This window comes from Rhododendron vialii, chromosome 9a (assembly GCF_030253575.1).
Source record: "Rhododendron vialii isolate Sample 1 chromosome 9a, ASM3025357v1".
NCBI lineage: Eukaryota > Viridiplantae > Streptophyta > Magnoliopsida > Ericales > Ericaceae > Rhododendron > Rhododendron vialii.
In genome coordinates this window covers 37,870,351-37,880,270 of record NC_080565.1, presented here as the reverse complement: position 1 = coordinate 37,880,270, position 9,920 = coordinate 37,870,351, and the positions used below count along the sequence as shown (strand labels likewise).

Sequence of the window (9,920 nt, the reverse complement as noted above, 5' to 3'; positions counted from 1 at the left end):
GAGAAGTTTTTGGGTGTGCGGGGATCCTAGCAGTCCAAATGTGTTCACATTTGGACGGTCCTGATTTAAAGAGAGAAAAATAGAGGAGAAAGTGGTGGGGTAAAGGGCTGAAACACGTTTGGACGATTGAGATCTCCGACAGGTACTGCCGCATGGTACCCGCTCAAATACGAAAAATTTCTCACCTAAATGCTTTATATTGAGTGTGGATTTTTAGAGTTCGACTCCACATCTGATTGTAGGATCCACTCGGAAGTCCCACATAAAATAATCAAAGTCGTTTAATAAATTTAAAATATTTTAAGTAGTTCAAAGAAAAATTAGCTCAATTGTTAATTAGTTATAATTGTTTGATCCAAGTGTCTATCTTCTTCTTCGGAAGCGGATTCTCTCCGGTTCATGTTTTGGACCGGAAGAGATAAGGGAGGCTTAATTATTCATTCTAGAAGCCTAACAGAGTTAAGATTTTGTCGTCCCGTTTTGAACTAATTATGATTTCATCATCGTACTAGTTTTTATCCCATTATTGACCTTTTGTTGTTGTTATATATATATATATATATATATATATATATATATATATATAGCGTTGAAATTAGGGACGAAATCTTAATCCCTTTCGTCCTCGTGAGATTATCACGATTTCCGTCCCACGATTTACGTTCAATTCTGGAAAATTTGGATCCCAAGATTATCAACCCAACAAATCCCATAAATTTTGGGAAAAGCATTAAACAACATCCCCCACCCCCCAAATTCCATTTCCATATTTGCAGATTTTGGAGAGAGCGGCTTCTTTGACCGCCGCGCTCCTTGACACTGTCGATCGCCGCCGTCGCGTGCTTCCGCTTGAGCACGAAGTTTCAGTGATTCTTGATCACGTTGTTCGACAGGACGTTGTGGAACCTGGCGATGGTGGCCCACTTGTTGCCAAACCGGGAGTGGATCGGTGCTCCACCTCCTCCACCATGATGGGTTTGCCAAGATCGAACTCAACGGCGATGTCAAACGTCCGAATCACAGATTTGTCGGGGTTCCCTATCTTTTCGTATTGTACTGGTACATTTGTTAATGGGTTTTCTTCTACCATAGATGCTGCCAATGATGTGTTTCGAAGAGTTCACAGAGGTTGGTTTCTATTGTTGTAAATCTATAACAACACTAATTTGATTTTGGGTATTTGTTCGAACAGTTGAATAGGGGATTTGAGTAGCCACTATTTTCTCATCCATCTTCTAGCGCTTCTATTTTTATTTTTTTTGATCCGCCTTCTAGCCCTTCTATTGATCGTAATATTTGACAATCAACAGTGGATTTGACCAAAGACAATACCGCATGATGGGTTTCTGATAGTCAGAGGAGCAACAAGGGATATGGATTTTTTTGGAAGTTGGGTTCCTATCGGTATATAAATCGTTATGAAATGTTGAAATCGACATGGTAATTTCACCATGAATCGTTGATCACGATAACCTGTTTTGATGGTAATTTAACCATATTTGAACCATTTACCATGAAATATTTGTTCGAATCATGGGATATTTATCGTGTTCACGTTGTAATCGTCATGGTAATTTAACCATGTAATGTCATGGTAATTTAACTATTTAACCATGTAATGGTTTGAGTATGTCATCTTTTTTTTCTTTTTTTTATGGTAATTTAGCCATGTTCTGTGTAATAAGATCAATGAAAAATATGATTTTTTGTTGTCCGGTTGGCCAACTCGAATAATGAAGAAAAAATGTAAAGATGTGGTCAACTTATCATGCAAAGATGGCCATTGCGGAAAAAGGATGGAGAAGGACTAAGACGAATGTAAAAATTTTAAAATTCAAAAAGACTGTTTATCAAGAAGGAATGTAGAAATCATTGGGATTTGGTGATCTACACATTCAAAAATTTTGAAATCATCCTATTGTTTCTCACTTAATTGGAGGATTGTGATATGAAATCGAATCCCTTTAATTTAGGAGTCAAAGAAGATTTATCTAGGACTGTGGTATTCATTTGAATCCCTTTAATTTAGGAATCAAACAAGCAAAGGGGTAACAAGGGTATTTCACACACTAAGAGGATGAAAACATAAGCATGAAAAAAGGGTGGGATGAATTCTTACATGGCATGGATAAAGAGAATGGATATTTAAATATTCTAAGAGATAATCGCAATCTGAATTCATAAAGTATAATCAATGTTTCGGATCTGCTCTGAGACTCTTTGCTAGGAGAATTGAATTTGAATTTTTCATGCAAAGAGTCCCAAGTAGATTTGAACCATTGAATTTCTCACCGTACAGTTCATATTCGGATTGTTTCCTCCGTTACAAAATTTGGACCGGAGAGGATCATCCAATCCCTTTTCTGTAAATCTGGACCATTCATTTTTTTTCATGAACCGAGTTTCATTTATCCTATCCTTTTCCATGGTAAGTACAATAAAATTGACACCGAGGGCCCCTTGCTAGTTTGCGCCAACAGCATAGGATAGGTGGGGGTGTCGGCGTGATAGGTTGGTTGGTCGTGGTCCTAGGTTTTTAACGCAACTAGGCTCGTTTTAGAGGGCTACATTGTCGTAAGATCATTTGTGTTGTTTGGGCTTTTTAAGTTTTATGCGATAAGAATATCCGGTCGTGTTTGGGCGGCTGCTATCATTTGCATTTTGATGTATGTTAGCGTTTGTGAACATATAACATATTTTATCCGACCTAAAAATTGAGCTCAGTGGTACTTATCAGCGTTATCTTAAGCCTAAGGTTCAAAAACTCACAAAGACCATCTAACTCTTATGAGATCAATTCATACGAGACTTAATGAAGGCTTCGCTCGCTGGTTCTAACGCTGGTTTAGTAGACAACAAGTGGAGTGCATAAGCCCCTGAAGAGAGCAGGGTGGGGTACTGCATGAGCTCGTAAGTCAAGTACAGAACGAGCGTACAAATTCGATCATCATCACTAATCAGGCCATTGTTTTCCTTTTAATAACTCACGACATCCCATCAAAATAACTAATAACTCATGGGTACACGGGTGAGTAACGCGTAAGAACCTATTCTTGCCGGATTTTTGCAAAGATTACAATGGAAGTATGTTAAATTAACGGTAGACGATAAGCGTCTCGGAAATGCTCGAATTACTTCTTCCCACTCTGCTTTGAAGTGCCTGCAGCGCCCAAATCTTGATCTTGCCAAGAAGCCTGCCATTGCTGGTCATAGGAATTGGCCTCCTCGGCCAGCTTTTGTATGTTTTCCAAATCTTCTTTTCGCCTGAACAGGATTATGCTGACGACGGTGAAGAACAGACCGGCCTTGCAGATGAAGTTGCCGGTTTGGCCAACCATATCGAGCCTTGTTAGCACGTCGACGAAGTATGCCGCGAAGAATCCCACCATCGCTGCCCGACCTGGGCAAAAGTACCATGAATGTGAGTATGGTTGCAAATGCCAAAAAAATAGTAATCAGTTTCGACCGAACCAAACGGAGCCCGAGTTCGAGTACTATTACCATTGAGCAGCTCAGCCTCTGGAAGGTGGGAGTGCATGATCCATGCCCACCAAGGAATGATTGAACTCCTAAACACCACTGGATCTTGGGTTGTTGCTACATCTGGATACAGTTCAAGGAACTTTCTCCTTCTTGCTTCTACAAAACCAACAGAAGGAACACATAAAGCAGTAAAGCACAGTAATAATGGAATTGTTTCCTTTTGAAATCTGTTTTTTTTTTTTTTAAACTTGAATGAGAATGGCTTTGTGGAATATAAATTCTTCCAGTTTCTTGAACTGCTGTTCAAGAAAAGTGTTGAAGTACTAGAGCAATTCTACAAAGCATAGGAAAAACAGTACCAAACTCGGCCACAGAAAGTGCATGCTTGCAATGTAAACGAGAAGTATAGGAACAGAACTCTGGACACAACTGTGTCCGGAGCCGTTCGATGCATGTGAACGCATATGCATCCTGTTTCCGGAGTTGTGTTTATAAAGTTGTGTCCGTAGCATTGCTCTTTTGTAGAATGGAGTCCATCCATGTACTTTTTGAGTCCGGTTTTCATATGATTAGAAATGTCTCTTACCTGCAACAATCACACCATCCCAATCCATTCTTCCATCTTTAACAAACACATTCAAATCCCATGTCCCATTCTTCCATCGTTTGTCATCGAACACCTTTGGACTGAAATTTCCACCACCCATGTTCTGCTTTACTTGATCCTCTGCTTCCTTTGGCTTCTGAATAAGTGAAGCAGATTTCTCTCGTTCTTCAGCAACGGGAAAACCATTCTTCCCTTCACTATCCGGAGAGACAAAACGGGTCGATTGCTTTGTTCCGAAAGAGCGTGCCGGCCTAGAATGAGGTGGTTGTTTCTTGGTTACATGATGACAATTGCAAGCTCTTTGAACTGAGGCAGTAATGGCAATGGCAGCCATTGATGTGTTGAAGTTACAGTTCTTCTTTTGCTTTGTGTGGTTTCTGCTTTGATTTTGTTTGAAGATTCGGTGGGGATAAAAAGTAGGAAGAAGCCCATGATATGGAATAAAAAAGCTTATCTACTCTTGTCAGTATGGTCATGGGCAGGTTATTTTATCTGCATCTGCTATTAGGTTTTCCATTTCAATGACATAGAAATTGAACATAAAATAGTGTGGACTGAAGCTTTGGTAAACTGCATTTGGTTAGTCTGGGAAATTATGTTCAAGAAACCGGGAAATCGGACCAAGTTTGACCTGTTTGGCATAGTTCTGTCATCTCTGTTTCTTTTTTTCGTGCTTTCGTAAACAAAAACAAAGAAAAAAAGCACTCATCGTGTGATTTTCTGATTTCTATAGCAGAAATTGACTAATCCTCAGGTATTCATACAGCTGAACAATTACATTTTACAGACCCCTTTGAATACTACAAATTCCAGGATTACACTTGACCATCTGTGAAAAATCCCTAAAATGACGAAAGCAGAGGACGGAAGGAACTTCTGATTGGAAGTAAACGGCTATCAAGCTGCAACAAAGTAATTTATTTTGATAATAAAAAAGAATTGACTGCAACTTAATCATGCTTCCCAACCCCTTAGTACTGTAGCCCGAGCAACACGGTTCACTCCCAGTGTGAAGGCACCCATCCGGAGGTTGCAGTTGTGTGTCTGGCACATGTTTTTGATGTTGCGAAAAGCTTTTGTCATATACCTATGAAGCTCCATGTTCACCTTCTCTTCTTCCCACATGAAACCTTGAATATTCTGCACAAGCAAAATCATTAGTCGATGTCTTAACGTAATGGTTTCTGGAAAAAGAAAACATCTTTTTGATGTTTCCGACAAAATGGGTTCTTTCCTTGGGAAAAGTTGGAAAACTTGTTCGGTTGAGAATTTTCAAAACAATTCCAATGTAACAAAACTAAGAAAAACCCTTCGTTCACATGGTTTCCCGTGCTCATTATCTGAGCAGAAATATAAATGTCGATTGGAAATATTTATTACCTGAACCCACTCAAAATAGCTGACTGTCACACCCCCAGAATTTGCATATATATCAGGTAGCACTATAACCCCCTTCTTAGATAGAATCTGAAATAACAGCAACAGTTAAATGTTCAGTTGATATGCATTATCGCAAATAGAAGTTTAAGAGGTACGAAAAAAATGTTACCTCATCTGCCTCTGGATCAGTAGGATGATTTGCCGCTTCTACAATGAACTTGGCCCTCACTTTCCCAGCATTTTCTCTTCAAAGGCAAATATGAAATGGTAAAAGATAATTAGCATAGATAATTAGATATAATGCAAAGCAGCAAAAGAAGAGTTCACAGTATTTCTTTTTTCTCAATCCACTGTCAGATGCAAGATATGCTTCTTTCCTGAATCAAAGTTCATTTGATCCACACTGCTACTGGATTCAAAGTTCAGACCACCAATGAAGACCGATAAATAAAGCTCAAAACATATTTCGGTTTGTTGCTTATAGCATGTGGTATAAAACAATTTCCAAGTATGACTACCATCACTATATACTCATGATATAACCATTCTCAATTCTTTCTTTTTACCTAATCTGGATTTCTCTTCATATTTGTGGACATCTGAATTGTTCCAGGATCATGTGCAGCATGAATACATCAGATTACATACAGATCATCTCCCAAACCCTATTGTGTCTATTTCGGAGATACATATCAGCGCCTTAGTTTAATTAGCTAAGAAGTGGAGCTTCCACACACCACCATTACATTACCGTTGAATAGTACCTGAATGGTGCATTTATCTTCAATTGCATTGTTTAAGCAGCCAAAATATGAAAAGGCCAGATGAGGAACTTATACAAGATTGCAACTTTAAGTTGTACCTGAGCCAAGTTCTATTATGCTTGGCACAAAAAAAAAAGGTAAATTCTACGTTTCGGTACAATTCATTTGAGTCTAGCAATACATAACCAGAAGGTAAATTCCATGATTCAGTGCCCTTGAATCACCAAATGGAAATTTTCAGAATCTCTTCGAAGCGAGGAGAAAAAGTAAGAAAAACTGTGTATGTACTTCGAGGTAAAATTTTAACAGCTTTGTTTCATGTTTGAATCAAGCAAATTACTTATGATCCATCCATAGTCTACAAGTTGAGTCATGACCAAGAATCTTTAAATTTACTACTTATTTGATTTTTGGTGTCGTTTTCTTAATCTTTTTGTTTTATTTTATGTTTTGGGGGTTGTTGGGGATGGAGAATCCAAAGAAAAGACCTAAATGGCATACTAATCCTGCTGATAAAACAGTAACTGTAGAATCCGACAATCATAGGTTATAAGAAATTAAAACCAAAGTAAGGAGGTTTTAGGAAGAACAAGAAACAAACCTGTTCAGAACTCCTCCTAAAGCACATGGGATTAGGACATCACATTCACTTACGAGTACTTCATCCGGATCCATGGCGTCTCCACCATCAAAATTGTTCAAGCTCCCTGTTGCTTCCTTATGATTAACCAAATTTGGTATATCAATCCCACTAGGGTTCGTAATCGCTCCAGTGATGTCACTTACAGCAACCACCTTACCACCTCTCTCATGAATGAGCCTTGCTGCCCAAGACCCCACATTTCCAAAACCCTGAACATAATTTTCTTTAACAACATAACTTGGAAAAAGAAAAGGAGTTTCCTTCATTTTTTCGGAAAAAAGACTCTTTCAAAACTATCGATCTGGAAAAGTACCTGAATGGAAAATGTCAATCCCTTGATCGACTTTCCATGTTCAGCTAGTAAAGCCTCTGTGGCAAAAACAACACCGCGTCCTGTTGCTGCCTCCCTCCCCAGGGATCCACCAAGATCCTGAGCATTGAAAATCCTTCATAAGGTTTTTTTGGGGGAACAAAGTAATTCCTTCCTCTCATCAATCCTTCATCCCTCTTTAATTGTCCCTTTCCACCATTCCAAAACATCTAAAAAAATTGGTATACCTAAGTGATTCTTTTTAAAAAATGTCTACAAGAACTAATCAATTCTTTTTAGTGTCTGTGTGCAGGTGTGCCTTTAAATGGGTCAACAAATGAGTATTTTCACTAAAAAAAAGTTCAAGACTTTTTTCCACCATAAAAAAGATCTCAATTAATTCATGCAGACTATGTTTTTGAAAATTATCTAACAAAGAACAAATCAGAAAATATATACGATTTTTGTACTCATCTGAAACAGTGACAACAAACGAGAAATTCAATGGTGGGAGTATTCCAAAGCAAGGAACCAGATATTTGGCTATTGACTTGGATGCTTACTAATGGCTTTCCGGTCACGACAGCTAGTGAATGACCATGAAACTTAGAATATTCATCCAAAATCCAAGCCATGGTTTGTGCATTAGTCCCCATGTCAGGTGCAGGGACATCCACATTAACCCCAATAAGATCGTGAATCTTTTGAGTGAAGACGCGAGTGAGGCGTTCCAACTCACTCGTACTTAACTCCTTCGGAGTACACCCAATGCCACCCTTAGCTCCACCATAAGGAATGTCTGCTACGGCAGTTTTCCAGGTCATTAGTTGAGCCAGAGCATTTACCTCATCAGGATCAACCTTGTACAAGAAAAATAAGGACTATGTCATTACACAATCTAATTCAGAAATATAAACACTGACATTCGTAAGGACTTGGCATGAATAAATAGAATATTCATAAAGCTAGAGCTAAAGTGACTAGACAAATTTGAAAGGTAGGATTTGACCATCGAACTGCAAAATATCCCTTCAAGGATCATTTTTCTAACTTCTAAGATCTTTCGGTAATTTAGAAAGGAGTATTTTAAGAATTTAGTGGTTCAGATAACAAACCAAACAACACAAAGCCTACACTCTTTCACGTAATGCCGATATCAGGGTATTATTGAAGCCAAGTATAGGAGTTAAGCCAATGCATTAGGAAATACTTCCATCAAAGTGGTTTAATATCAAATGCTGCAATCAAGACTTCCCTGATACCTTAAGTGATCCAAAATTAATCCTACATCACATCGAAATGGCCTAGTTCTGTCTTGACGATGCAATTCCAGAGTTTGGATATCCCAAAAAAATGAGACATCTGTCACAAACTCAAATGATTCCGAAATAAGTAGGAACATGATCTGAACCCTTTGGTGTAGTAAGCTCAGATTTCAAGGTCAATCTTAACACAGCAAAAATAGGAAAAAGAAAAAATATTTCAAACACTCGTACATATCCTTAGAAAAAAGTTTCTTGGGCAAGGTCATTGAACTAGTACAATCATTTGAATGCGAATATGTCTAATATCAGATTACTGGGTGGAATATTTGATTTCTAGCAATTAGATTTTATCCCCACATGAAGATTACGGGCATCCAAACAAATGAAATCATTCTCCATAGACATCCTAACAACCTTTAAACCCAATTCCATAAAAACATAAACAGGGAGGGAAAAAAAAAAAACTTTAACATAAAAGCAACAAATCATCAGAGCAGAAGTCTATAAAGGGGAAGGAAACAAAGCAATCACCTCAGGATGGTATCTGATCCCTCCTTTCATGGGTCCACGGGCATTATCATGTTGCACTCTGAATCCAATGTAGGACACCAGACTTCCATCATCTTTGGGTATTGTGCATTCCACCTGATCAAAACCCAAAACCCCCCACAAGATCAAAAACCCTTCAACAATCCCCAAGATTATAAAAAAAATAAGAAAATAAAAGAAAAAAATGACCCAATAACTCAAAAATACTCAAAACATTATATTACTTTGATTTCTCTGAATGGTATCAGAAGACTCTTCTCAATCCTTGAGTCCAACCCAAGAATGCGAGAAGCCTGACGGAAGTTGCGAGTTGTGGCGGCAAGAGCGTTCATAGCCATTTGGATGAAATCGCTGAAAATAAAGAATTACTAATACCCAGAAACTAAGTTGGATCAAATTGTCGGAAAATTAATCTTTAATGAGGGATAATTAATGGGATCAAAGGATTGAGGCTGAACTGCGGGTTAGCTGTAGATGCTATATATATGCGTGTTTTATGTGGAGAGAGAGAGAGAGAGAGAGAGAGAGAGAGAGAGAGAGAGCGCATGTACGCGTGACTACTGACTAGGATAGCACTGTAGTTGGATAATCACAGAGAAGAGAGAGAGGGTGCCTTGAAACAAGTTTCTTTTCTTTCTTTTTGGAGAGACAAGCAAAGTTTCTTTCTTTCTCCCTTCCTTTTTGGAGTATTTGTCTCTCCAGAATAAGAAACCAAAAGATTCGTGAGGGAAACTGGGCAGTCATTTGGTAAAATTACGATTTACTACTGTGCAGCGTTTCCGGTAGAGTATAAATTTTGAGAAAAAATTGTTACAATCAAGTTGTTAGCTATTTTTAATAGTGAATAAATCTATATTATAAAATAGAACAGTTTTTGTTTATTCATATAAACCCAACACCATATACAACTGTCGAATCA

General features: G+C 38.2%; 2 protein-coding genes across 3 annotated transcripts; both read right to left on the bottom strand.

Moving 5' to 3' along the window:
• Window positions 1-2,943: 2,943 nt before the first annotated feature.
• Window positions 2,944-4,650, bottom strand: LOC131301401 (light-harvesting complex-like protein 3 isotype 1, chloroplastic). The gene is made up of 3 exons (XM_058327695.1): window positions 4,070-4,650; window positions 3,502-3,639; window positions 2,944-3,400 (listed from the first exon to the last, which is right to left on the bottom strand). The coding sequence occupies exons 1-3, from the start codon at window positions 4,422-4,424 to the stop codon at window positions 3,132-3,134; spliced, it is 762 nt and encodes a 253-aa protein (XP_058183678.1). The 5' UTR covers window positions 4,425-4,650; the 3' UTR covers window positions 2,944-3,131.
• Window positions 4,651-4,784: 134 nt separating this feature from the next.
• Window positions 4,785-9,459, bottom strand: LOC131301400 (glutamate dehydrogenase 2). 2 transcript variants are annotated; one of them, XM_058327693.1, is made up of 9 exons: window positions 9,441-9,459; window positions 9,226-9,348; window positions 8,984-9,097; window positions 7,751-8,047; window positions 7,191-7,307; window positions 6,836-7,086; window positions 5,640-5,715; window positions 5,471-5,557; window positions 4,785-5,230 (listed from the first exon to the last, which is right to left on the bottom strand). In XM_058327693.1, the coding sequence occupies exons 2-9, from the start codon at window positions 9,337-9,339 to the stop codon at window positions 5,045-5,047; spliced, it is 1,242 nt and encodes a 413-aa protein (XP_058183676.1). In that variant the 5' UTR covers window positions 9,340-9,348; window positions 9,441-9,459; the 3' UTR covers window positions 4,785-5,044. The 2 variants fall into 2 exon arrangements, with proteins under 2 accessions (XP_058183676.1, XP_058183677.1); XM_058327694.1 differs by lacking the exon at window positions 7,751-8,047.
• Between the last annotated feature and the right edge of the window lie 461 nt (window positions 9,460-9,920).

Excerpts from the sequence above, each read along its gene's own strand:
- LOC131301400 (XM_058327693.1), bottom strand. The coding sequence starts at position 9,339 with ATGGCTATGAACGCTCTTGCCGCCACAACTCGCAACTTCCGTCAGGCT. Across the intron at positions 7,308-7,750 it reads TCGTGACCGGAAAGCCATTA|GATCTTGGTGGATCCCTGGG; the intron begins GTAAGCATCCAA and ends TTCAATGCTCAG. Across the intron at positions 7,087-7,190 it reads GATTGACATTTTCCATTCAG|GGTTTTGGAAATGTGGGGTC; the intron begins GTACTTTTCCAG and ends AATTATGTTCAG.
- LOC131301401 (XM_058327695.1), bottom strand. The coding sequence starts at position 4,424 with ATGGCTGCCATTGCCATTACTGCCTCAGTTCAAAGAGCTTGCAATTGT. Across the intron at positions 3,640-4,069 it reads GGATGGTGTGATTGTTGCAG|AAGCAAGAAGGAGAAAGTTC; the intron begins GTAAGAGACATT and ends TTGGTTTTGTAG. Across the intron at positions 3,401-3,501 it reads AGAGGCTGAGCTGCTCAATG|GTCGGGCAGCGATGGTGGGA; the intron begins GTAATAGTACTC and ends ACTTTTGCCCAG.